Raw genomic sequence first — 27,535 nt, forward strand, 5'->3', positions numbered from 1 at the left:
ATATGCAGTGCTGCCTGATATGTAATTCATAATTGGCACAGCATTCATGTACTCAGCTGGGAGTGCTGGTGGCTGTGAGCCTAGAGCCAGGAGTGGTTGCTGATTATAAGCAAAGCAGTGGAAAAGGCATTCCAGGCTGGGGAGCTAAGGGGGCACAGGAATTCAGTTCAGGCTTTACCCGGGGGCGTATATCACAGTAGCTACAGAGTCTCTCTCTCTCTTTCTCTGACCAGAGTGGCCTAGACCCCTTTTGTCCCCCAAAGAAACTCCCCAAATGGAAAAACTCAAGTTTAGCTCCAGATATGGGTATAACAACACAATTCCATTTTCTCAAACATGTTTGAAAGCTCTTTTTAAATAGTTACTGAGAAATGGAATTGTTATCCTCTGGACAGCTCTACTTTCACGTGAGTTTGAGCCCAGTTTCCCTCAAATCTGGCCATATTTTATAGCTATTGCATCGAAATCATGGAAAATACATGGCTTTGCATAGTTTTGAAAGAAAACTAGGTAAAACCCTGTGATTGATAGAGGTTCCCTTTGAGATTTTGTATCTGAACCCAAAGTTTCAAAGCCATTCTCAGGTGCTGTGAACCCATGTGTATTAAAACCAAATAAAATGGGAACATGGAAGGTGAGAGATGGCAGAAAAGCTTCTCCCACTGTTACTGTTGAACATCTTTTTCTCTGTGTACCCTATTATAGGCTATGATGCCCCATCAGACTTTCTTTATCAAAGAGAACAATTTAAGCATTAACATCCACAGACCTACACTGGCTAATTATCTCACAGGCAGTGACATTATATAAAATGATAAAAGCTGGGTTTCCGCTGGGGTGCTTGTATGCTACCAAGTTTGAAAATGTGACTGTTTTGACTAAATCTCTAAGCTTCATGTTTTGGAATGGTCATTTACTCACTTAAGGAGCAGAAAAGTATTTACCTTTAGGTGCTAATAGCCCAGATTAGAGAGGAATAGATACAGGATTTAGGACATCTATTCATGGCGGGCTGCACCTTCTCTGTGTTGCAGAACTGTATAGGGGTTTTCCCTGTTCCCCAAGGTAGTGGGGAATGTTAGGGCGGGGGAAAAGATTTTCTGGCCTTTCTCCCTGCACAAGTGTAGAGGGGAGTTGATGTAAGTGGATCAGAGATCATTGTAGCCTAGGGAAGAGTACTGAATCAGTGGCCTGTGTACAGGAGACACCTCTTCTCTGAATGAATAACAACCACATCCTTCACAGTTCCATTGAATTTGTGAGAATCTGGTCTGTAAGTGCCAATTTTATGCATTCCGCATGTTTGCAGTTGTGAGACACTCTAGCCTCCAAAGCCTATATTCAAAATATAGTCTCTTAAACGGAGATAATATTTTGAAACAAAACATCACTTTCAAATTTTAAATTATAATGTTGCACATAGACCGGGGTGGGCAATAAGCATCCCATGGACAAGATGTGGTTTATCAAGGTTAGCACCTGATGGGCCACCAGACGCGTTATTTATCTACACGGCCGCTGGCAGCTCCCGTTGGCTGCAGTTCACTGTTCCTGGCCAATGGGAGCTACAGGAAGTAATGGCCCAGCCCACACCACTTCCCACAGCTCCCAGTGCCTTGGAATAGTGAACTGCAACCAATGGGAGCTGCCAGCAGCCGTACGTGCAGACATGCAGGTAAATAACGTGTCTGGTGGCCCATCGGGAACCACATCCAGCGTGTGAGCTGCTTATTGCCCATCCCTGATGTAGACTATGTCTTGAAGTTAACAGGGAGTGACTTAACTCCCTTCCTTTGGTTAGAAGTATAACTGCCTGTCCTGAGCCCAGTTACTTGCAAGGTAGTAGGGCTGAGCCAGCTATGGGGAATTAATTTCCTTTTGTACACAATAAAAGGCACATGCTGTGAAGAGTTCAGGCTCAATCTGGTGAGAGAAGTCCGAGAGGAAAATAATGTAGGAAGTGAGCAGGAGCTTAGAACTAGAATTTGTCCATTTGACTTTGTCTGTAGCCAGCTTCACCATTTCCTTGTTCAGCTAGCCAGTGAAAATGCAAGTTGTTTTGATTCTGCAGATTGGCTTCATTCATTTATTGCCTCTCCAGGCAAATTCAGAAGCTCTTTAGGCATTATTGGCACAGCGGTCCAGCATGCAACCAGCTTAATACAGGTTGGACCTCTCTGGTCTGGCAGCCTTGGGATCTGACTGGTCCCAAATGGGGAATTTGCCAGACCTGAGGAAGTCCCCTGCTTCCAGTTTTTTAGTCTGCAGCTGGCTCTGCTTTCAGCTCTGGCTGGTCACCCTGCTAATGGCCCCAGCCAGGCTGCCTGCTGATAGTCCCGGCTCAGTGGGCTCCTGTGCTGGGCCTGCTGTCCCTGTCCCCCTCCCATCAGGCTGCCACAGCCCAATCCCCCTGCTGCACTATCACGACCCTTGATCTGGCTCCCCTACCAGGCTGTCACACAGCCTCAGCTTCGGTTCCAGCTCCCCAGCATGTGCAGCTCTGACCGCCTGCCAGGCTGGCATGTTGCCCTGGCTTCCCAGTTCATATGGCCCCCGTGCTGGGCTGCTGCTCAACCCCAGCCCTGGCTTCCCTGCCAGTCCCCCTGCCGTGCTGCTGCTAGCCCCACTGGGCTCCGACGGGCTTCCAGCAGCCAGCCCTAGGGTTGCCAGATGGTTGAAACAAAATACCGAACACCCCCCAGTCCCCACCCCTAAAAAAAAAAACACTGGGGAAAAATTCAGTTGAAGGGGAAAAAAGGGGGGGGGAGACTAAAGTTGTTGAGCAAAAAAAAAAAAAAAATTAAATAAGACATTGCTTCCCCTAGGTCTTTTGTCTGGCAGCCATTTTCTGCCAGCAACCTTGGGGAATCAGGTAAGCATGGGGGCTGGAGTCGGGGGGCTGGGGACCAAGTGGGGGTTCGGGGCGGGGGGGGGTAGGCCGGGCGCTGAGTGTTTGTAGGGTTGCCAGGTGCCCGGCATTTTCGCCTCCTGACTGGGGAAAAATTCAGAGAATACCAGACATCTCAGGTGTCCAGTATCCTCTGATTTTTTTTTTTTTTAAGCAGACAGGAGGTAAAAAATACCAGACTGTCCGGGTGAATACCGGACATCTGGCAACCGTAGCCATCCCTCCTGCTTCCTGACTCCCAACCACCGGAGCTCTCCAATGTTGCCGGACCAGATAGTCCCGGTTTAGGGAGGAGTAACCTGTCGTATGAAAAACTGATATACATCAGCTTATTTGAACACTTCATAGGGAGGAACTCAAACCTAGAGGACAGCTGTTCTCTAGAAATGTTGACTTTGTTGGATTATAGACAAATAGCCACCCTTTCAATAGTTCAAAACTCACCTCTTAGGCTGTGTCCAGACTCAGGGTTTTTTTCGGGAAAAGTAGCCTTTTCCCGAAAAAACTTCCCCTGCGTCCAGACTCAAGCCGCGTTCTTTCGAAATTATTTCGAAAGAACGCGGCTTTTCTTTCGATGGCGGTAAACCTCGTTTCACGAGGAAGAACGCCTTCTTTCGAAAGTTCCTCTTTCGAAAGAAGGCGTTCTTCAATGTAAATAGGGCTTCCTCGAAAGAGAGCATCCAGACTCGCTGGGTGCTCTCTTTTGAAAAAGCAGATTGCTCTTTCGAAAGATCCGCCTGCAGTCTAGACGCAATCTTTCGAAAGAGGCTCTTTCGAAAGATGCTTTTGAAAGAGCCTCTTTCGAAAGAAGCCTGCAGTCTAGACATAGCCCTAGTGAGATTCTCTCCTGGTGTAACTCAATTGACTTTTTTGGGACCAAGCAGGGGCTGGCATCTGGCTACACTGAACAGCTTGTAGAATTGCATCAGTTCCTTCTGTCAGTCTTTCACAAGGAGCAGCAGAAGGTAACAATGTTTAAAATAGGAAAATAATGAAAACCCATTAAAACTGAGAAGGGGATCAGTGGCAGATGTTATGCCTGAAAGATCTTCTAATTCATTGTTTAGATCAGCTTGATTACAGGTTGACTGTGACTTTAAAAGTATTATTGTAGCATGATATCCCATGATTTGATAATGTCAAAGGAATCCTGTATATTTGGGATATCAGTTATGCTTCCAGAGTTTATATATTTCCACCATTAAGAAGTGAGAGTTTTTTTATTGTAATACTATACATTTATTTGCTTGATTAGTAGATGGATTTTAGGTTATTTATGTATTTTGTAATTTGTATTGGTAGTGCACAAAGTCAGAATTGGGGGCCCGTAGCACCCAGAGCTCTTAAAAAAAGAAGACAAGGAATCAGATTTCAAAGGGAGTGGCCCATGGTCCTTGCCCCCAAATGTTCACAATGTAAAGAGACAAAATGGGCTGAAGATGGGAGGAAAGGTGCACAGAATGCAAACAGAGTGCTCAGAATTAGGGGTGATAAATACATTGTGAATTCTACATTCTTTGGCCAATTTTTAGATTGTATTTTTAAATTTAAGCAGGATATGGGAATGAGGAAGGTGGGGAGGGGATGATCTGCTTAAAGAGAAGCTAGGGGACACTGAAGAGGGTAAGAGGGAAAAGAGAAACTAGCGAGGAGGCCTGGTACACAGTGAGAAGGAGAAAGAAGGAAGGAAAGATCATGGGGATTGAGGGGAGAGAGCAGGTGGCAAGACAGTGAGGGAGAGCCAAGGGAGGAGGTTAGAGCAAATAGCTGTTTAACAGTGAATAACCAATATGTAGAGGTGTCGGGGGACCCCCCCCTCGACGGGGGTTGCCACCTTCCTCTGGGGCATCATCCAACCAGTTTGGGCCTCGGCCCGAAGCGTGATGCCCCCTTTTTGGGGAAATACGGCCTCACGGCCTAGTCCCAAAGTTTTTTATCCCAGCCCCCACTCACCAGGGTCTCGGGTAACAGCGGTAGGGGGGGCCGGGCCCTCCCTCTCCACCGGGCCCCGACCCAGGGCCCTAGTAGTGGCGGGAGGCTCCCACCACTGGCTCAGGGGGGCTCCTCCCCGCAACGCCCCGAGCCCTCAGGGGCTTTTCCAGCTCCCTGCCCTGGGTCGCTTCCTACCCCCTGCCCTGTCAGCGTTGGTCGGGTGGCTGTACTAGTATTTCCCCGGCCACGTCGGGGTTGGCAGGGTCCGGTCCGGTGCCCGGGTCCCGGGGGGTCGGTCGGCGGCTCCGGCATATTCAGCACTCGTGGCGGCTCCCTCTCTGGCCGGTGGGCGCCAGCTCCAGCTCGGGCCGAAGACTGCCCCTTCTGAGCAGGCCAGCAGCCTTTTATACCTGTGCTCCCCTTGGAGCATGTCCAGTAGGGCGGTGTGGGTGGGGCCCTCTCCGCCCCCGGCACCAGGTGGTTTCCCTGGGCTTGAGTGCGGGGCGGGGCCACCCGTCACAAGAGGTAATTTAGCATGCACAGTTTCTGAAATTTGAGGAGGTCCATTGTGTTTTGTTCCAGGAGTGATTGCAGGAGCAGAAAGCAAGGAGTGTGCATGTGAATCATGGGGGAGGGTGGCAGGCCAATTTGAGATAGCAGGTACTGTGCACATTTTTAAAATTATGCTTATATGAGCTGGCTGAACTTTTACCTCTTGCAGAGAACTAGCACAAGGCTGATGCCCTGTACCAATCCCTCAGGGGAGCATTTTAGATTTTATTCTACATTAATTCCACTCTTTGCCCTCCCATTTCATATACTGTGCATTTTCTGAATTCCATGTTGTTTTGCATCCCTTACATAATCATATTATGTCCATTCTTCTCTTATTTACCTGTGAATGAGCAGTCTCTTCTTTCCACCACATATCTCACTGCAGCATTGTATATTTTTTAAATGATGGCAGGTTACTCATCAACACATTTATAAGAGACAGACCTGCTCAGACTCTGTCTCTATTTAATACTAATATAAAGTAAATATTGCTGGGAACAGCCTGTAGTTTTATTTCACTCATTCATTTCCAGTGCAAAATTGATCATAACTTCATGGTCAGAAAATTGGACATTCTTTTGATATGAGAATCCTGTAGTTTGCCACTCTGCATGTCAGTTCCAATTTCTTAGTTTTTAGTTAGCTTCTGTTCAGCTGGATTCTCAAAAGGAGGCATAAATATATAAGCCAGACTCTTTGATCATTTACATTGGATTTTTATGGTTGTAAAGGATAGAGCTGAAGAGTCAGTTTCCATGTAGTCTTTGCTTTGGCATCTAGTCTATCTGTTAATTTTCTAGCTGTCAAAAAAAGAAAATTATGGAGAAATATCATGCCCAAAGGATGTGTTTGTCCTGCCAAGGAGTGTCATGCTCTTGTTGGCCAAGAGGCAGAGATAATGTCAATTAGGTTTTAATTGGAAACTAGCAACCCCCAATTAAAATCACAGCTTCAAATTGCTGAAAGAAACAAACTTTGCCTGAAATAGAAGGAAATGATTTACTATGTTGCTTAGTTTTTTCCCTTTGCTTTTCCTCGCCTCCATTTTTTTCCTATCTATATCTTGAGCCATCTTAAGTCTTGTCATGTTCATGGATTTTTGTCAGACTAACTTAATATAACGATATCCTTTAAAGTGTATTGGATTTTATCCTATGAAATTCTCTCTCTGGCATGTTCTCCTTTCTTATTTGGCCAATCTTTTTGGATTATTTCTCCAGTTCAGATTCCATTCCTGCCTAACATCTTCTCCATTATCTCTGCTTTCTGTTCCACAGTCTTTAATTATCTGCTCATGTCTGTCATCATGCCAATTATCTGCCCCTCCTTTCTAATGCTCACTTCTCACCTTCTTCTTACCCCTATTATTTGTGTTTCTAAATTGTTCCAGATGATTCCACCATCTTATTTACATATCAAAATACTGTGTAACATTGCCAAAAACAAGGGAGAATGGCTCAAGAAACAGGGGGACAGCTCTCTGCAAATGGTGACCGTGTTAGCTTACAAATAACCATCCATCCCAAAGCACCTGACCTCTTCTCCATAGGATATCTGTTGGTGTAATTCCAATGATTTTATTGGACTTACCCCAGCCACGAATCTGGCCTACTGAGTTTCTGCCGCAGCCAGACAAACTGCAGGCATGGACTTGTTCCTTCTATTGTGAAATACTCTGCATTTGTCTACACTGAGTTTTATCTGCTATGCTGCTATGCTTTTCTCACTTATCTGGCTTTTTTTTTTTTTTTTTTTTTTTTGTCCTCCAGGTGTGCCTGACAATATTCTCTAGCATTGACTAGGATGAACATTTTGTAAGGTGGTGGTAGCTTTCCCTGCCTGTCTCTTCAGCCTGTTTTACAGATAATTCGTAATTTTGGCAGTGATCTGCTTCCTTAGGTATGAAGGAAGCATCAAGGTATTCAGAAGGAGCAGCAGAGAGAGGAAATTACTGTTCCTAATGAACATCACCATTAGTTTTTCTTAGACTCAGGTGCCGATTGAAAGGCAGCTGTGGCTCCCCCAAGGGCCCAGACATTCAGTGAAACTTTAAAAACCTGGGCTGACTTTCTAGTTATGTGCATACAGAATATTGAGCACACACATAAACAAACCAACACAACCCTAAGGTGCCTGCCTCAGATCAACTTTTGCTTTTAATCACGGGCTCCTTCTTCTACAAATCTTGGCCTTGGCCCTTAATCTTGATATTGAAGTCAATCGCAAAATTTGAATTAATTTGAATGCTGCCAACTCAAGCCTTTCAGTATCATTAGTTGAAAATTTTCATCCCTGGATGTACAGCCATTGGTATATTTCTAAATATCAGAGGACTGACTTTCAGAAATGCTGTGCACACACAAATTCATTGAAACCAACTGTGCTCCTCTTCTATTTAGGAGTCAATCTGTACATGCAACAATCTAACTCTATGCACCCACGACTGAAAATGTTCATATGCATATTAGAGAATGAACAAAATTTGATAATTTAGGTTATTTACACTGCCGTTCAGAATTGTGGTCCACTATACATTTTCTCAAGATTTGTCCAGACTGATTTTAAATGTCACAGACAATAGATCTTTAACACTTGTCTTTTGTCTTATCCAACCCTAAGAAGATCATTATTTGCCAGTAATTTTTAATTTACCATCTTTAATTTTGTTTTATTACTCCTAGTTTTAACACCATGGATTACAATATATCAAGCTGACATCTGCAAAGTAGAGTCTACCCATCCTTCATCTTTTACAGGCACAGGTAGCTGATTTAAATTGCTGGTTCCAAAGGACATGTTCATGTGCAATGAATTTTGTTGGAAGTATCAAGGGGGGGAGAAGGGGGAATGAGACATTGGGAGCAACTTGTAGGCTTGAGAGAGGTTGGTCTATCTTAATCAGTGATTTTCATCCTTGTTTCATTTGCAGACCCTTAAAAATTTCAAATGGAAATGCAGATCCCTTTGGAAATCTTAGACAATCTGAGGAGCCTCTAAGGTCCATGGACCACAGGCTAAAAACCACTGATCTAAATGTTAAAACACTAAAAGTGAAAGGAACGACTTTCCCTTTCTTATGCCGATCCTATGCAAGGCATTTTTTGCTTTTTTGTAACATTTAGGTTTACTCTTGTAACAGTGTCTGAAAGCTACATTTCATTTAATAAACCAAAGAACACACGCTAAGATTAATTACGGCTGTGGATTTTTCTCCAGTTATTTGACAAAATATGTTCACGAAATTCATAAGCATGTTTTATTTCTTCAGCAACATGTCAATAAAACATGTGCTTGGTCCTGCCATGAGGCCAGGGGACTAGACACAATGACGATCTCGAAGTCCCTTCCAGTTCTAATATTCTATGATTCTATGAAAAGCTTATCTTTGGGAATCTTGACCACTTCAAATCCAGTTTCCCTCGCCTTTTCTATCTACCTTTTTAAATTAAGAGCTGGCAGGAGAATAAAGAATATTGACTCATTTCAGAGTTGATACAATCTTGATGTCGAGTAGCAGGCTCTCATACTAACATTGATGACCTTGTTTTTGCAATATTAATGCAAGTTGAAGAGCAATATCATATCTTCCCAGGGCAGAACACACAGGCATCGGGCTCAAAAGTATCCACAAGGTTTGCTAAGTAGTGTTTACACAAACACTGCTCAGTAGGTGTGGTTTGGGAGCTTATAGAGGAGGCAGGTGATGTAGTTTCCAAGCTCTGGATTGATTACTGGATCCTTTAGTACAGGAAAAGCTTCCATGGTTCTTACTGAACTCTTCCTCCTAAGAAGCTATGCTTTTATAAATGGTTTTTGCCCCACTTGCATAATATTTGCAAATGCAGCTACACAGCAAAAAGTAATGATGCTTCCCTATAGTTGTCCTCTGGGTCCTCCCAGACACAATAGAAAGTGGTTACGGCTATACTTTTCCAACGTTGCCCTACAAACATTCATGGAGCCTTTGAAGTGCAGAGTTCTGCAGGGTGGCCAGAGCGTGACCCTGCATTTGAGAGTCTGTGCATTGTCTTGATCTTTATCCCTTAGTTGCTGCACATAGAGAAGAATGGAGAGTCAAAAATAGAGGGACCACCTCTCCAGATCTTTTTTTACTGCCACGTGGACTGAGATGGAACACTACAGTATCTTCAGTTCTCTTCCTCTAACCTTATTTGTAAATAGTGAGGTTTTTTTTTCATATTAGATCATTTCAGTATGGTCAGTTAGGAACTGGGGAGTCATATTATCCTTTGGGAGCACCTCACACTCTTTCTAGTGTGGAGATCAAGGACTGCCTAAAATATTGACAGTCGAGAACTCTCCTGCTCACAAGCCTTCCTGATCAGTAACAACCATTAATGTGCTACCTAGGAAAAACACCCATCTCTGGCAAAAGCAGTATCTGTTGCTCCTTTCCCAGTGAAAGTCACCATCCATGGGAGTTGAGGCTCAGAAAATGACTTATGGAACGGGTGATGAAAACTCATTCTGACCCAGGCTAGGAAGGCCCCAACTGCACAGCCATCAGAGGCATAGCAAAGCACACCTACTAGCACTGTGGCTTCTGAAACAGGAAAGAGTAAGAATAGAGATAAGGACTCCTCTACTCAGGGAAAGCATACTTTAAAGTCTAGATAGACGTCTCCCTCTAATTCCTACTCTAATTCCCCTAATTCCTACTCTTAGATGAAGTTTTTGTTTTCTGGGTGTGACGGGGTACGGTCACAGACGACCCCTCGAGGGTGCTTCCCGGGGTGCTGACTCAACCACTGTCACTCGCCTTCCTGCTCTCTGGGGCTCCTCACCGCCCGGTCCTGCTGGGACAGCTCCGCTGGTCTCCCCCAGCCGAGGCCCCGAGCTGAGGTCCCTGCCCCCACCGAGAATCAGTACAGACACTGAACCACTTTAGGTCCAAGGAGAGGGCAGTTTAGAGCCCAGCCTCCTGGGATATCGCTCCCCAGATGGAGTCAAACCCCAAAGAATTAGGTAAGCCCCCTTTAGCAATGAAAGGGAGAATGTGCACACTGGTTGCCTCCCTAGGTAACAATCGCTTACACTGGGTTGGATAGAAAATAAAAATGGTTTTATTAAGTTGAAGCAGTGGGATTTAAGTAGTAATAAGAGAAAGTAGGCAGAGCAAAGTAGGTTACAAATCAAAAGAAACAAAAACTCTTGGCTAATTCTACACTGAAACCTCAGTACAAACTTAATCAAACTCACCCTAAAACCTCTTTTCCAGCTGCCTCACTAAACCAGGTGAAGCAAAATGCAGGACAATGTAGCACTTTAAAGACTAAAAAGATGGTTTATTAGGTGATGAGCTTTCGTGGGCCAGACCCACTTCCTCAGATCAAAATTTTGATTTTTGATTTTTGATCTGAGGAAGTGGGTCTGGCCCACGAAAGCTCATCATCTAATAAACCATCTTGTTAGTCTTTAAAGTGCTACATTGTCCTGCATTTTGCTTCAGCTACCCCAGACTAACACGGCTACATTTCTATTACTTCACTAAACCAGGGCTGTCTTCCCTCTCTGCAGTCTCAGGCTTCTTCCTTCAGGTGCAGCCAGCCAAAAGACCCAGGCTTCTTCTTTCCTATTCTTTTTGTTAAAGAATTGAGGCCCCTCCCTACCAACCACTGCTCAGACTGAAGGACAAAAGAGATACAGTAAACTTCCGATAATCCGGCACCTTTGGGACTAAGAGGGTGCCGGATTATCGGATATGCCAGAGTATCAGGAGGTACTCCGGAAGGTGGGCTGTGAGGGATCTGGGGGAAGGGTCAGCGGGGAATGGCGTGGTGTGGTGTGAACCCTCCGCCATTTTGCAGGGAGGCGGGGAAAGCCCCGCACAGTCGCCGGCGACAGGCCAGCTGGGGCTGCAAGTGGCAGCAGCGACTTGGGGAAGCGGTGGGGCAGAGCAGCTGGGGTGCTGCCAGGTTGGTTCCGCAGCACCGCCCCTCACCTGAGCAGAGCTGCAGAACCAACCCAGCAGCACCCGAGCTGCTCTGCGCCTCTTTCCCAAGTCTGCCACTGGTCCGTTTCAGCAGCGGCAGCAGTGGACTTGGGGAAGTGGCGCAGAGCAGCTCCAATTGTCCGACTGGCTGGAGCACTTCCAGGTTCCAGTTGGTGCCAGACTATCGGGAGTGCCGGACCACTGGATGCCGGACAATTGGAGTTTTACTGTAGTTTAACAGTTGGGGGTAACACCCTCCATGTCTCTCATTCACATGTTTGAAACTCACAAAGTATTTATTCCCCACTCCATGTGTCTAATTTTACACACACAAATGATACATACAACAAAATAAGATAAACAGAACCAGCAGATCATGACATGAAGATTGATGTGTTACATGAAATAACTCACTCAAACCACCTTTGAGTTATGTATATTCATGTCCATTTCATAAAGCATTGGAGGAGGGGGGAGTCCATCACACTGGGAAGAAAGATATTTTTGCCAGTCAAATTGCACTTCCAAATAGCCAGTTATCAAGCGTTACTGCCAAAGTTAGATTTTGTCAGCTATTCAAAGCTTTTGGAATTTAGAGGTAAGCTCACATAGGAAGACTGAATAATTTCAGGTTCTCATTGAGGAAGGTAGGCTGGTTGCCAGACCATCTCTTCAGGCAGTAGGAGAAGCAGCTGATACCATTGATCTAGATGTTGTATCTGCCATTGTGATGCAACAGGAGTGCTGGCTGCACTTCTCAGGGTTCCCCACAAAGGTTACAAGTGACTGTGGAAGACTTACTCTTTGAAAGGAAAAATTCTCTGAGGGGATGTCTACACTAGGAAATTATTTTGGAATAACTACATTCAAAATAACTCCCAAAATAACATAATTGAAATAGCGTGTCCACACTACAGTGAAGCCTCAAATTTAGTCCGAGGCAGGCTCCGTTGTTGTGGACACACTGCCTTAGAGCCACAGGAAACACTGGGGAGTAATTACTTTGAATGACTCTGGGGAGTAGTTATTTCGAAATAGCAGCAGTGGAGCATCAACACTACCGCTATTTTGAAAACAATTTCAAAATAAGCTTTATTCTCCAAAGAAAGTAGGAATACAGATTTTGAAATAACTAGCTCATTATTTCAAAATAATGGGCTTGGTGGTGTGGATGCTCCACTTATTATTTAGAAATAAAAGGGGTTATTTCAAAATAACTTCCTAGTGTAGACCAGGGCTGAGTCATTAGACTCAGTATAAGACTCACGCGTGGTCCTCTTGAGCTTGCAAGAGGACATAACAGACCTAGACTGCCAGCCCAGTTCTTCTACCATCAGAAAGGGTACAAACACCAGAAAAGAAAACAGACATCCCCCCAATGTCTTTATGCAAAAGCTAAGATTCAGAATAATTACTCTGGGATTGAGAAGCTGGCCTCTAAACAGAAAGGAATATTTCACAGGACTTTAAATGAAGAGTGTTTATTTCTACATAGACATCCTTTTCTCTCACAAGAGGTTCCTGAAGATTGGGATTAATGCAAACCATAGCCTGCGGAGGGTGCTTCCCTTTGGACTAGTAACACTTTCTAGAACATTCACATAGTTGCTCTTAGTTACTGGTAGCTCACTGCCGTTGCCATGGCTTAATAGCCTTTCTGTATCTAAATGCTTGGTTTCTTTTAGGGAGGTCGACTTGAGAAATAATGACATCGACCTCACTCTTACTCTCCTACTGTCAGTAGGAATCTGCATAAATTTAGAGAGGTCCACTTGAGCTCCAACACAAGCCATAGTTTTAATTGGAACAATTCTTAACTCAGAGCAAGAGATTACCGCTCCCCTCCCCATGAACATTTTCCAAACAATGAACAATGTGGTCAGTCAGCTCAGAAGGAGTCCACAAATATTGCTTCAGACACGTCTCATCCTCCTGGGCCACTTGGTTGCCTCACACCTATGTGACCCCATTTGCAAGTCTTGATTCTGATGCCTACAAGGCAGCTTCAGCTGGTTTGCATGTCAAGCACCTGAACAAGCTGAATGACGATCCCTGCCAGGGTACATGGCACTCTAGCTTGATGATAGGACAAAGAACAGATGTGGGTGGGAGTCCCCTTCCTTTCATCCCACTACCACCACTTTCATGCAGTGTCTGAAGGGCTTGCACATAAGCTTTCATGCAGTAGCTAAATGTACTCCAGCTTGAGGTCCTTTCAGCACTAAATAAGCCATCATTTGAATGAGTAGGGACTGTTTGATTTATCTGTGAAGGTCTGTGGCCCTTAGAGCTTCTCAGAGCTTCCTAGTAAAAGGTTCACTGTCAAATAACAGCAACCCCTATCAGAATCGACAAATGCACTACATATAATAATACACCATACGTATACTATTATATATAACTACTCACTATATTGTCACATTATTTATCTATAAAGCCTTGGCAGGTATCAACTGAAAATGTACAATATACTGATCATTAATATTATTGAGAAATGTGCTCATTAACACTATATGAGGAATGATGAACACTTTCTGATATTATGCTTTAAAATCTGTAACCAAACAAAGTCTGCTCTGGTCTTAACTATCTTGAGCAGTTCAATATCATCTGCAAATTTTGCCACCTCACTGTTTACCCCTTTTTCAACATCATTTACGTTGAATGGAATTTAGACACGGCTGTCAGTTCTGGAACTGCCAATCTTGTCATTTCTTGAGTTGCATATGATAATGTGTACGTGAGACTGGGAGCAGAAATTGGGGCTCAGCTTATGTTGCAGCATTTATAACCCTCACCACAGAATCTTGGTCTATACTGGGGATATTTGTAGGGATATAAACATACCCATGCAAATCTTACTGTAGGTTTGCTGCACAAGTTCCAGTTAGAAACCAGGGCTAGTTGTACTGATACAAGGCCCTGTTTTAATAGATGCATCATGTCTACTCCAGAGGTTTGCAGAAATGCCACTATATCCTCTTTCAGTCTAAGGGCCAAATTCTGCCACCTTTACCCATCATGAATAGCACTACTGAGCAGCTGAAATAACTGGACCAACCAAAAGTCTGTGTGACCACTCATATGGGTAAGAACTCACTCACCTAGAATCGTGGGGTTTGAAGGAACAGCAAAGGTCGTCTAGTCTAAACACCTTTCAAGATGCAGGATTTGTTGTGGATAAACCATCCAAGCCAGATGGCCATTCAGTCTCCTTTTGAAAACCTCTAGGCTATGTCTAGACTGCAAGCCTCTTTCAAAAGAGGCTCTTTCGAAAGATACTTTCGAAAGAGCCTCTTTCGAAAGAGAGCGTCTAGACTGCACGTTGAACTTTCGAAAAAGCGGCTTGCTTTTTCGAAAGAAAGCATCCAGTGAGTCTGGATGCTCTCTTTCGAAGAAGCCCTATTTACATTGAAGAACGCCTTCTTTCGAAAGAGGAACTTTCGAAAGAAGGCGTTCTTCCTCGTGAAATGAGGTTTACCGCCATTGAAAGAAAAGCCGCGTTCTTTCAATTTAATTTCGAAAGAACGCGGCTTGAGTCTGGACGCAGGTGAGGTTTTTTCGAAAAAAGGCTACTTTTTTCGAAAAAACCCCTGAGTCTGGACACAGCCCTAGTGAAGGAGTTTCCACAGCCTCCCTCAGCAGTCTGTTCCATTGTCCTACTGTTACTACAGTTAGGAAGCTTTTTTTCTGAGATTTAAGCTATATTTGTTATGCTACAGGTTAAACCCATTACTTCTTGTCCTGCTTTCTGTGGAAAGAGTGAACAACTTTTCTCCATCTTTTTAGGTCAATATTCAAGTATTTAAAAACTGCTATTATGTCCCCTCCTTAATCTCCTCATTTCTGAACAACGAGACTCAGCTTCTTCAGTCTTTGCTCATATGGCTTGCATTCCATCCTATCATCATCTTTGCTGGTCACCTCTAGAGCCTTTCTCGTCTCTCCACATTCTTTCTATAATTGGTGATCAAAATTGGACACAGTACATGAGCTGAGACCTAACCAGACCCTTGTAGAGTGGTTCTGTCACCTCTCATGACTTGCATGCTCTGCCTCTGTTAATGTAACCTAAAATTGCATTTACTTTTTTTGCAATAACATCACATTGCTGACTCATGTTGAGGTTGTGATCCTCCACAATTCCCAGATTCTTTCTAGCAATGCTGCTGCCAAGCCAGTTATTCCTGTTTTGAATTTGTGCATTTGTTTTTTCTTCCCTAAGTGTAGCACCTTACATTTGTCTTTGGTGAATTTCTTTTTCTATAACCCAGTTCTCCACTTTATGAAGATGGCTCTGAATCTTAACTCTATCCTCCAAAGTGTTGGCAACCTCCCTAGCCTTGTGTCATCTGTAGATTTGATCAGTATGCTCTCTATATGTACCTCCAAGTCATTACTAAAGATATTAAACAATACCGCATCCAGAACAGCTCCCTGCGGAACCCCACTTCAGACCTCTGTCCAGAGTCTATCCCCTAGGGACTGTTCACTGTGACTAGGCAGGGCAAAAGTCTGGCCCCAATTAGTTTCCACTAAAATAAATATAGAAACTGGTATAAGAAACATGTGCAGAGAAACAATGCACTGCTTTCTATAACATTCTCTCCAAGCAATGTCTGTTTGGATGAGTGTTTTTAACAATCTTAATCTTCTCTAGCATTCTGGAATGACTTAGGGTGAAAAATTAGAATGTAGCCAAGGGAAGCTTCTGTAAAATTATGGTTAGAATATCTTTTGCGAGTTTGTGTCATTCATATCTGAAATGTCTCTCTTTCATGACTTAGAGCATGTCATGTGGTGATAGAGCCTTCTGGGTGAATGAAGGCGCTGATGAAGCATCTTAGCCAAAGAAAAGGAACTTGTCACTAGCTCTGTGTGGAAATAGGTAGTAATATTCATACATATTCCAATGTATCCAAAGCAGAAGCCACAAACTTCTGGACTTGATGACCTTCTGAGGTCTCTTCCAGTTCTATGATTCTATGATTCTAACTTATATTGCTGAACAAGAAACACATGACAATGTGTGTATCATGGGGCGGTGTGGTCTAGTGGAGAGAGCATTGGATAGACTCCGGATACCTCCGTTCAGTTAAGAGCTGGGTGAAATTTTTCAGCTGATAATTTTTCCCCCAAAATGCAGTTTTAGGTTGGTTTAAGCATTTTGTTAATTCATATCACTCAAAATTAATTGTTTTAATTTAAAAGGGGGAAAAATCCACAGTTTGGAAATGTTTACATGGCTTGTTTTGACATTTCCAAAATGAAACGTCTAGATTTTTTCAGGCTAGATTCACAAGTAAACTCTGGGGCAGGACTTGGTGTAGGAGGCATAATTCACACATTGTTTACATATGCCTCCTGGCTCAGCAATTTAAATTATGCCTTCCCTTTCCCTTCTACACAAATTACTGTTGTCTTTAGGAGGGATAATCCTTGGAGGCAAAGTGGAGATTAGAGAAATTGCAATTCAGAATATGGTCAAATGGCACTGCTTTTGTGGTTCTAATGTTCACCTCTTTTATCTCCTTATTGATATACGATATTTCTCTTTCTTCTTATCCCGTCAGCTGGGGTTAGGTCTATCAAGCATCTAGCTCCTTCATCTATCTGAGGTGGCACTAAGGTCCCCCTGCCTACCATCCTCTTCAATGTAATCCATCTACTGCTTCTTTTACTTTCCTACCTCCATTTCCTCCATATTATCTTCACCAGATTCCCTGCAGTTATCCTCTGAATGTATCCAATTTAGCAAAATGGATTTTGTCATTCATATCATGGACTTTGACTTTCATCTGAATATTTTCATTTTGAAATTTGTATAACTCCTGAGACTTCTCCTCTCAAACACCTGTAGGCGTTTATTCTGTCTTCTCTTTATTTTCCATGCTTCTGCACCACACACATTGCAGGACACACCATTGTTCTACGCAGTTGAGCTCTTAGTCTCAGTGGCATATGCTTGTCATATGCTACTTCGGGGAGGTCGTTCGACTCTCTTACAGCACACTCCAATCTAGAGTATCTCAACATCTTCCATGACCCAGCTGCCAAGGTACAACTGGTTAGTCTGGTTTAATTTCATTCTATTAAACGATGTCCAATTTGTATGTGGCGTCTCTACTGACCCTCTGACTTCAATTTTAGTCATGGTCATTTTCATCCCACACCATCCCAGCTGCTCGTCTACCAGTATTGCCTCTAGATCTTCTTTTGAGGATGCCTCTTTTGCTTTTGGTGTTCAGTATTTTACCAGCCCATATTTCACACACATTGCTGATTGATAGTTTTAGCTAACCATCTGGCAGTGGAAACATTTTATATATGGTAAGACACAACAAATGGATGTTTAATGCTTACGTGCACTCAGATGTCTGTGCTCTCTGAATCTTTGTTTTTTTGTGTTTTTTGTTGTTGTTGTTTGTTCTGTAACAATTTGTTTTAAATAAAAATGATGGGTTGTTGAGATGTTATTCAGATCATCACATTGCACCATTCTTCCTTTTTTGTTGCTGTTAGAAATGCCAGCCTCAGGATTCAGATGCCAAGTAGCAGTGGCAGCTGTCTGTACAGTAGATCCCTAAGGCTGCAGCTGTGTGAATGCTCCTGGATTACTTGGGCTGTATGACATAGATGGCTTGCAGATTATTTGTCCGAGCTCTCTTGCCATCCAAAAGACTCCAGCTCTTTTCTTTCCTTCTCCTGATCTAATCAATATATGCAGTTTTATATTATTGAAACTTCAACCTTGAATAATGTGTGAAGCATTTAATTTTAACTATACTATTCCACATGCACAATTCAGTTAATTCATTCAGTTAATAAATATCATTAAATATTCTCAATACGGAACTAGATTAAGGATGCAGCCCTTCTTTGAATACCCCAGTCTGTCCTCCCCTTGTTCTGTCTAAAACATTGGTGATGATGGGAGTCCTGTGTGAACATCAAAGCAGAAATATTAATTCAGACAGGATTCAGTTCTGTTTTAAAAATATTTTTTCAATGTTTTTAGGCTAAATTGAGTGACTTTATATAGAGCAAAGTGCCCCTTAATGATAGTGCCAGTGGGTAGACTAGGGCTCTAAGTTTCTAAAGGAGAATAAAGGTTACTCTTCTGAGAAACAACTTTCCACCCATAAGAAGGAACTGAAGCTAGAGCCCTGCCACTTGGAGCCCTCTAACATCTTACATAACTGTCATGGCAGTGGCAGTCCCAGGATTAGAGAGATGAGGTGAGTCAGATATAGCATCTTTTATTGAATCAATTTCTGTTGTCAGAAAGACAAGCTTCTGAGCTACACAGAGCTGCTCTTCAAGTCTGGGAAAGGCATTGAGAGGTCCACAGTTAAATACAAAGCTGAACAGATAATACAGTATCAGTATAGGTTGCACCTCTGTAAACCAGGACTCTCTGGTCTGGTAACATCTGTGGTTCAGCAGGACCACGGATGTTCCAGAATGAGAGGTGCGCTGCAAGGGATGGGGAGCCCAGGAGCCTGGCATGATGTGTGCATGCATGTGTACACACCAACCCACTGCTCAGCAGGGCTGTGGAGTGGGGCTGTGTTGGGGGAGCTGGGAAGCCTGGTAGGGCCAGCAGCCAGGGTGCCAGAAATGACCTCACCTGACCTGGCAAAATCCCTCATCTGGGATCAGTCAGTTCTCAAGGGTGCCAGATCATGGAGATCCAACTTGTAGTTAACACATTGTAAGGGACCATTCAAGGTGAAGTGGCCCTTTAACACCCCTGCAGTCATACCACAAAAATTGGGGTAAGCAAGTTACGAGTTGTTGTAATAAGGTATAAATGCCAGGGTCTTTATTAAGAGCATGATTTTTAGTGTCTAGCAAAGTTAAAAATTTAATCTCCCAGCCTCACCTTTTGAAAGCATTGTTCAGGTTTGCTTTGAGGATGAGGACTGAGTGATCTCTTTGTGAAAAGTGTTCATCCACAGGAAATACAGTGTTTTATCTCTTTATCATTTGTTCCTGTGTGTTCTCATTTGAGAGAATAGTGATTGGATGTAGACCGTACATTTCTTTACATATGATTCCTGGCTCAGCAATGTAAATTATGAAACACCCCCCCCCCCCCCAACTCCTCTGCCCAAATAACCGTTCTTAGGATCCTGCAAGGGTGAAGGATCCCAATAGGGATGTCAACAGGTAACGAATTAATTGTTACCCTGGGAGCAGCCCTCACCCGCCCCCATTTAATCAGTTACCCAGTTAAACTGGTTAACTATTTAAACAGGATTTTACATCCCTAGAGTTCAGGCTGCAGACGAAGCTCAGACTTCTACATCGCAATTAAACAGCCCCTTACCCTGAACCCTGCATGTCTGAGTCTGCTGGCATAGGCAAGTCATGAATTTTTAAGTGCAGTGTAGACATACCCCGTGTAACTTGAAAGTTTCTTTCTCTCATCAATCCAAGGTGGTCCAATAAAAGAGATAACTGCATCTATCTTGTCTCTTTAGGATGAAAAAGAGTCAGCACCCGGTAGATCATAGTAACAAAAGATACTAGAGCCAGTGATGAAAACAGCTCTTTATCGCGAACAAAATACAGGTTAGACCACCTGGTCCGGCACTGTCGGGACCTGACCAGTCCTGAATGAGAGGATTTGCCGAACCAGGGTACATGTCCCGAGCCAGCTGGCCGCCTCTTCTGGCCCCCTCTACTCCCTTGCCTGCTGGGCTGTCCATTGTGCTGCTGATGGGCCCCTGACTCCAGCTTCCCATGGGTGGTCAGGGTTCTCTGGCCCCAGCACTGGCCTCACACTGTTGCAGACAGGCGGGTTTCCTGAGCTCCTGCTGCCGTGGTCAACTACGGCTCTCCAGCCCCCCAACCCTGTGCTGTTTGCAGATGACCAGGTTTCCCTGGCTTGGTGCTGCCATGTGCTGTCAGGCTTCTCTAGTCCCTAGCTCCATGCTGCCGCAGGCCCCCAAATCCGCACTGTTGCGGGCAACCAAGGTTCCCCAGCCCTGCACTGCCACCCCAGCACTGCTGTGGGGCTCCTCCAACCCCACTGCCCCCAGCCCTGGCTGGGCTGTTTGCCCTCCTGCCATTAGGCTCCCAGACTCTCTGGTTCAGGAGCATCCGAGGTCCTGCTGGACCACTGGTGTTGCTGGACAAGAGAATGCCGGATTTCAGAGGTGCAACCTGTACTCCTCTCCCCCCCCCCCCACCCCCCCGCCCAGACCTCATCAAGTTCGCAAAGGGGCTATCCGAATGGCCTAATTGTGCCCAGGATCTGTGCAACTCTCTTCTTATTTTCCTAAGGGTTTGCTAAAATGGAGTGAAGTGCTGCATATTTTTCATCCCTTTCCATCACATTTTCTCTGAAACAATGATTATTCTTTGCAGACCTACTGGTGAATTGTTCTGCAGAAACAATTTACAGTTGTGATTGCAAATGCACAGTATGCAACCAAACGCAGCTCCACAGCTGTTTATTTTAAAGCTGCTTGCATTATCCTTATGTCTTTTTTTACAGTGACTTCTCTATATCTGTTGTTTATAGCTCCTGCATTATCTAGTTGAGTGGCACAGTCAAATAACATTTTACTTGTGTGACTTTCTCCAGCTGCTTTTCCATGACCGTCAGTTCATGTTGTCACTTCCTATTCTGACTAGAGCTGTGCAAATAACCAATTTTTCGGTTCAGTAGGTGAACCGAAGATAAAAATAGTTTCAGATCGAACTGAAGTTAACATTTTTCAAATTCTTCAGCAAATCAAAAAGTCAAACTGTTGCATTTAATTAGAGGGTTTTTTACCCTTTAAAATGAATATTCAACTTAAAAAGTCATAGTATTTAAAAATGTTAAAATAAAACACTTTGCCTTTAGGAGGGTTTTTTCAGACAGTTTGGTCAATTCAACACGAATTCAATAATTTTTTTTAGTCAATGCAAATCTGCATTTTTTTTTTTGGTAGGGGAAAATTGGTCAGCCCTAATTTTGAACTTTCAGTTCCTAGAGATGTTGGTATTTGAAATCTCCAAAAAGGCAACACAGATGGCATGCTGCTTCACTGTAAGACAGAAAAGCATCTCTCTCCCTATCTCAGATGTAGGTTTGCTCTGTCCTGCTAAAAGAATTGCAATCTGGTTATCAGTGTTGACTTTCTTTTGATGAAACCATGCACTTCAGACTGATCACTCACTTGTAGCACTTTCCCTTTTGGAAACAAGTTTTGATTTGATAGCATTCTGCATTTTTTTCTCACTGTGAGGTGTTAATAGATCCTCTCTTTTGCTCTTGTCTCCCCATAGTAGCTGTTCATCCACTGTTACAATTCTGACATAGGAATTGTACCTTGTGGTGATGTTCAACTCCTTTGACCTCATTTTTTTTCCTGTCTGTGAAGCTCTTGTTAGTTCTTTGTCATGCTTCCAATTGATAGAATTCCTGACATTTAGGTTCATCCTGTGTTTGAGATATGCTGGTAAAATGTCTTGTCTGTCCCTACACAGTCTATTGCAAACCTGGCTGCTGAAAATTAGCTGTTGCTGGCAACAGATGAGCTGCAGAGAACAAATATTCATTTTTGGCTAATGATGTTTCTTCATGCTCTGTCCCATTTCATTCAGGGGATGCTTCTTCATTCCTGAGGCTTCTGTGTTTCTGTTCTAGTATTTTATTCTTGTGTCCGTTTGTATCTGGTTGTTTTTTTCTGCCCTACTTCTGCTCAATACAAGCAGGGGCATGAACCAACATCCAGTGATGTTAGTGGAAGGATTGTGCAAAATATTTGATTTTGGGGATCCATTCTGGTCTCCTTGGGTTAAATATGCAGTTTGTGCTGGCAATGTCATTGCTCAGGCTTTCCATCACATACAGATATCTCAGACTCTTTAACCTGGTCCCTAAGGGTACATCTAAACTACATCCCTCTTTTGAAAGAGGGATGTAAATTAGACATATCGAAATTGCAAATGAAGCTGGGATTTGAATTTCTCGTGCTTCATTTGCATATTCGCATTACAGCGTTTTTTTGAAAAATGCTTTTTCAGAAGTGAAACCGCGGTCTAGACATGATTCTTTTGATAAGAAAAGCCTTTTTCAAAAGATCCTGTCCTCCTCAAAAAATGTTTACAGGATCTTTCGAAAAAGGCTTTTATTTTCAAAAGAACTGAGTCTAGACTGCGGTTTCACTTCCAAAATAACATTTTTTGAAAAAAAAAAAAGCCATGATGTGATTATGCAAATGAAGCACAGGACATTCAAATCCTGGATTCATTTAGATTTTTGATGTCTTATTTACATCACTCTTTCGAAAGAGGGATGTAGTCTAGACATAGCTTTAGTCTTGTGTTTTTTGTCTTAATTACAGCCAGTCCAAATCACAGCTGCCAAGTTTATTATCACAGTCTCTGTTTTCCAGTTACATCTCCCTGTACTTAAAACTGAATCTGCTCTGGCCCCTTTCTTTGACTGATGGTCAATTCAGCCTTAACTGCCTGTTCTGTACGGTCCACACAAGGCTTTTGGCTGCTACTTGTTATTTTTTCTACATCGAAGACTATGCCTTCCTCCACGTCATCCCCAGGATTGGCAATAGTCTTGCTATTGGAATATTTGCTCAAGCTCCTGATATTTCTTCTTCATATAATTTCTAAATACTATGAGCCTGTTTTTCTTAATACCACTGAAGTCATGTTTGTTATTGACTTCAGTGGAAACAAGCCCAAGCACTACATACTCCACTGGCTATAACTAATGCTCACAGTCTTGTGCCTGTTTGTGTTTTTTGTTAACACTTGATGGATAGGGACTCTTTCTCACATGAGCTGCTTCATGAACTTCAACAAGTCAGGACCACCAATGAGTCAGGACATCTGCATGAGTATAGATTTGTTTTGGTTTTCTTTAGTATTATTAAGAGCTACCCACTGATCTGTAGAAAAGCTAATAATGACCTGTGCAGCCTTGGTGGTGTCAGTCCATCAAGGTTTGAGCTTCAACTTTCTTTTTCATTGGCCTCAGCAATCCTTCTTTCTCACCTCAAGCAGACCACAGGGTCCACGTTTTCCATTCCTGTGTCACAAGGCAAGACCCCCGTCTTGTTATGGACTCAGTGCCACACCCACAGCTTCTTTTAGGCAGCTTTATTTTTCAGACACAACCAAACAGATCCTCAGTTCCCCTTTTATGTCTCAGGCTCTCACTGCCGCCCAGGGCAGCAGCAGGCACTGCTATTTCAGCCAATTTTAAGTCAGTGGGTCTCTCTCAGATCCTTAAAACCTCAGGAGCAGCCTCATCTCCTTATGGCACAGTGGCACAGGCTATAGGGGACCTGGACCTGCATCAGTTAGAGAGACCATCCATCCTGTGGCATTTCTTTTGAAGGGTGAGGTAACTTCTGTCATTAAGAGATTGGGAGTGCAGGGATATTCTGCTATTGATCAAAAGGTTTTGGGGGGGGAGGATTCTGATTTTTTTCTAGAAGAATCAACAGTAACACACGTTTTAACAAAAATTAGGTATAATCTTTGTAAGTTACACAGCAATTTATATAGTTTACATTTCCTCCCTGAAGAATTTATAATCTAAGAGTAGAGAAAAAAAACAAGCCAAATCAATGGGCAACACTTTAGGAAGGGAAAGCACAGAGATAATTGACAGTGTGAAGAAGGCAGGAAGAGTTGCTTGAAGACCTAGGCTTAAGGATGTGGAGAGAGATGTTCTATATAGATACACATAAGGCTTCTGCAGTATCATATGTGTCTGCTCTGACAGGGTAGAATAATTGTATGACAGTGATGAAAGCAGTTATTCATAACTACTTGCAGCTTTAATACCAGCAGAGTCCATTGTTATCTGCAAAGCTCCAAAAGTGCTTTGTGTGAAGTTTGCTATGCTGACTGCTCATGAATTTGTGGCCCTGAAATTAGTCATGGAATTCAATCAGCATGTTTTTGAAAGGTTCCCTTTAATTGCCTATGGGAATCCCATCTGCTGCAGAGCATGATGAAATGCTGCCAAACCCAAAAAGCCACAGGAGTCTGCAGCTCAAGAGTCTCCATGTTGTTGGACAGGATAAAGAAGAAAAAAATATGTCACCCCATGCAGTATGGAGCCAGACAATGCACATGGCAGACACCAGATTAGTTATTCAGTGTCCATTTTGATTGCCTGTTGGAGTTCAGACCTCTTGGGAGTGATATTACCTGGACAATTCCTGGCTGCTATATCACCATTCTCTACTAGAGTAAAGCTACAAAGCAAAGAAAAGCCCTGAGCTAATTTGAATAAAATATAGAGAATTGCTTGTGCAGTGAGCAGTATTCTGTGACAGAGTCCTAGTGCTGCGGAAAAATGCTAATTTAATCTCTTCAGTAATGTTGGTAGACTTCATAATGTCATTCAGAACCATTTTCTATTAGCATTTTCTCCCATCTGAATTCATTTTGTACATGATTTCTTCCCTTCCCCCTGTCATTAATCATTGTGTGTCATAACCATCGAGAGAATATGAATGACTGCTGGCAGCGTTGTGGCAACCAAGTGACGATGTCACAAAGTCTTGTAAAGAAAAAAACCTGAGTTTTCCATTTGAAATGCTGGCCTGATTCTGCATGTAGCCACACTGGCATACAACTTCCCCCAACCTTTTATCACCCTCTCATTACCCATTACTTTTGTACTAGACAGGATTTAATTGTGAGCAGCCCAATTTAGTCATTTGGACACAGAGAATGAGGGGCCTTTGTAATATCTAGCAATATTTGCCACTTATTCTGTAGCTGGCTATGAAGAGCATGTGATAAATGAACATGTGTGTAATGTATGTAGAATCATGGTGTCCCAACATTCTAGCTACTAGCTTTAACAATGTGGCTATTTGGCTAGATGTGTGTGGTTAGTTTGCTATAGCAGTAGCTACAATAGTGGCCACTGCTTCAGAACTGGTGGGACACCATGGACCAATGTCCTTTATTAGATGAGATCAGAACTGCTCAACTAATGAACTTCAACACCAGAGTGTCCTCCCATAGCTGTTTAACCACAGGATATGATTTGACCCTTGGATCTTACACTTCTCCAAAGAAGGTATAAAATGATAGTGGATCAAAATAACAGTATTTTTACATCCACATTGTGGTAGCTTTTTATAAATGTAAATCACTGCAGATGTTGAAAGGCAATAGAGAATCAGGCCCATTACATTATGAGAAGGGGAGAATACAGAAAAAAATGTTCCACTTTCTAGTTCTGTCCCATTACCTCCATCGTACCTGAATGTGGAATCATCTAAAAACTGGGGTGTGTTTTTTCGATTGGGAAATGATTGCCTCCATTTCTATATAGGTATTTACAAGTATACTCGCATCTCGATGTAGGCGCAATTAAAATTTGTCACTGTGTGTCAAAATCATTTCAGTTGAAGGAATGAAAGTGATCAGTGGTCACCATGGAAAAGTCATTATTGGACAAGAGTGACCACAAAGTAGTATCAGGGATATTGCAGTTACAGCTGGTCCCTAAATCTGTCGTAAATGGCAGACCCCAAATTACAAATGCGATCTGTGCTTATGAACAACGCGGTTGCGTGTAACTCTGTGGGGTCTGACTTACAAACAAACCGAGTAATGGACAAATTGCTTGGTCCGTAACCAGTTTGTAAGTCGGGGAGAGGGTGTATTTCGTGTTCCAAGCATGGAGAAACATTGGGGTCCCTGAGAGGCCACAAGGTATGATAAATCCAATGCTGACTTTGTAATGGCAGCCACATCATATTGTACCAGCACTAGGAGAAAGTAATATGTGAAGGAGCAGAATTCCATGGAAGTCAGTGAAGAAATGACAATATATGCCAGCTGAAAATCTGCATTGAAATCTTGTATTAATTCTTATATTTTTGTTTACTGGCCAGTAGCCCACCAAAAGGGGTGGTGAGGTAACTGAATCAATCCCATCATCTATCAGAGTGTGGAGTAAGACTGTCCCAATAGGGAGGGGATGATCATTTATGCACCATGAAGGGGTGTTGTAGCAGGTGTGCTCTTCCCAAACACTGAGGCAAAATTCTTTCCCAAACTCCCCTGGGGCATTGAAACCTCATGCTATTTCTGAAGGTGAGGGGTTCTGCCTAACGCGGACAGCTGAATTCTAATTTTCATATTCAGCCTCATTAAAATATGTCCATTCATCTTAATGAACTGTGCAAGTCTGTTATGTAAAGTGAACTGAATAGACTGCAACTGAAGTGTCGTGTTTAAACATGTGGTAGCTTTTCTTCACATAGATGGCTCATATATGGAAAACACTCAATCTCCTGTGGTGATTGCTCAAATGTACTGTCATAGCCTAGAGCCTAGAAACTTGTTGGTGCTATTGCTGTTTCTCTAGTTAGTACCATATGAGAAACTGAATTATAAATTATTGTGCTTCAAACCAAAAAGGACTGTTGCAACTCCAGCAATTCAGCAACGGTGGGAGAGTCACCGTTCATTTGATTTATGTAGGTGTCATTCAATGTTCTTTTTTAATATGTATATTTAGCAAAAGTGGATCGATCTATTTCAGAACAGTGACGTTCAGTACTGTACTTACAAACATGCAGGTAGGTTGATTGTTGTGGCCTGTTGGTGAATCAGCTGCTTAGATTTAAGGTAGCCCTGTAAGAGTTTATCTAAATTAACTTAAGTTAGTTAATATTTGTAAAGGCCTTTGAAGATTAAGTGTACAACTACTAGGTCTTGTTACTGCATCTTAAGCAAAGGCATCTTTTTGTTGCATGAGCAGCTTTTTTGTGAAAGATGTTTCTAACTTTCCGGCATTGTTAGCATGTTGTTTTTTTTCTGAGAAGGCAATGGCACTTCTATGGGTACGTCTAGACTACAGGCTTTTGTCGACAGAAGTTTTGTCGACAGATACTGTCGACAAAGCTTCTGTTGACAAAGAGCGTCTAGACTACATTCAGTTCTTTCGACAAAGCAAGCTGCTTTGTCGACAAAACCCTGTAGTCTAGACACAACCCTACATGCAATAACACCTTCTGTCGACAGAACTCTGTCGACAGAAGGCGTTATGCCTCATAAAATGAGGTTTACCAGCGTCGACAAAACTGCTGAGTTCTGTCGACGTTATGTCGACAGAACTCAGTGGTAGTGTAGACGCAGGTATAGTTTTGTCGACAAAAGTCTACTTTTGTCGACAAAACTCTGTAGTC

The 27,535-nt window shown here is 43.0% G+C and overlaps 1 protein-coding gene across 4 annotated transcripts in view; it reads left to right on the top strand.

Moving 5' to 3' along the window:
• DHRSX (dehydrogenase/reductase X-linked) overlaps nucleotides 1-27,535 on the top strand; it is a 290,229-nt gene that overhangs the window by 143,564 nt on the left and 119,130 nt on the right. For 2 of the 4 annotated variants that reach the window (XM_075915713.1, XM_075915699.1), the window contains exon 4: nucleotides 8,077-8,157. The exons of the other annotated variants lie outside the window; for them this stretch is intronic. In XM_075915713.1, the coding sequence (XP_075771828.1) occupies nucleotides 8,077-8,157 (81 nt within the window). The remainder of the gene's footprint in view (nucleotides 1-8,076; nucleotides 8,158-27,535) is intronic. 4 annotated transcript variants of the gene reach the window in all.

The sequence above is a fragment of the Pelodiscus sinensis genome, chromosome 1 (assembly GCF_049634645.1).
Source record: "Pelodiscus sinensis isolate JC-2024 chromosome 1, ASM4963464v1, whole genome shotgun sequence".
Taxonomy (NCBI): domain Eukaryota; kingdom Metazoa; phylum Chordata; order Testudines; family Trionychidae; genus Pelodiscus; species Pelodiscus sinensis.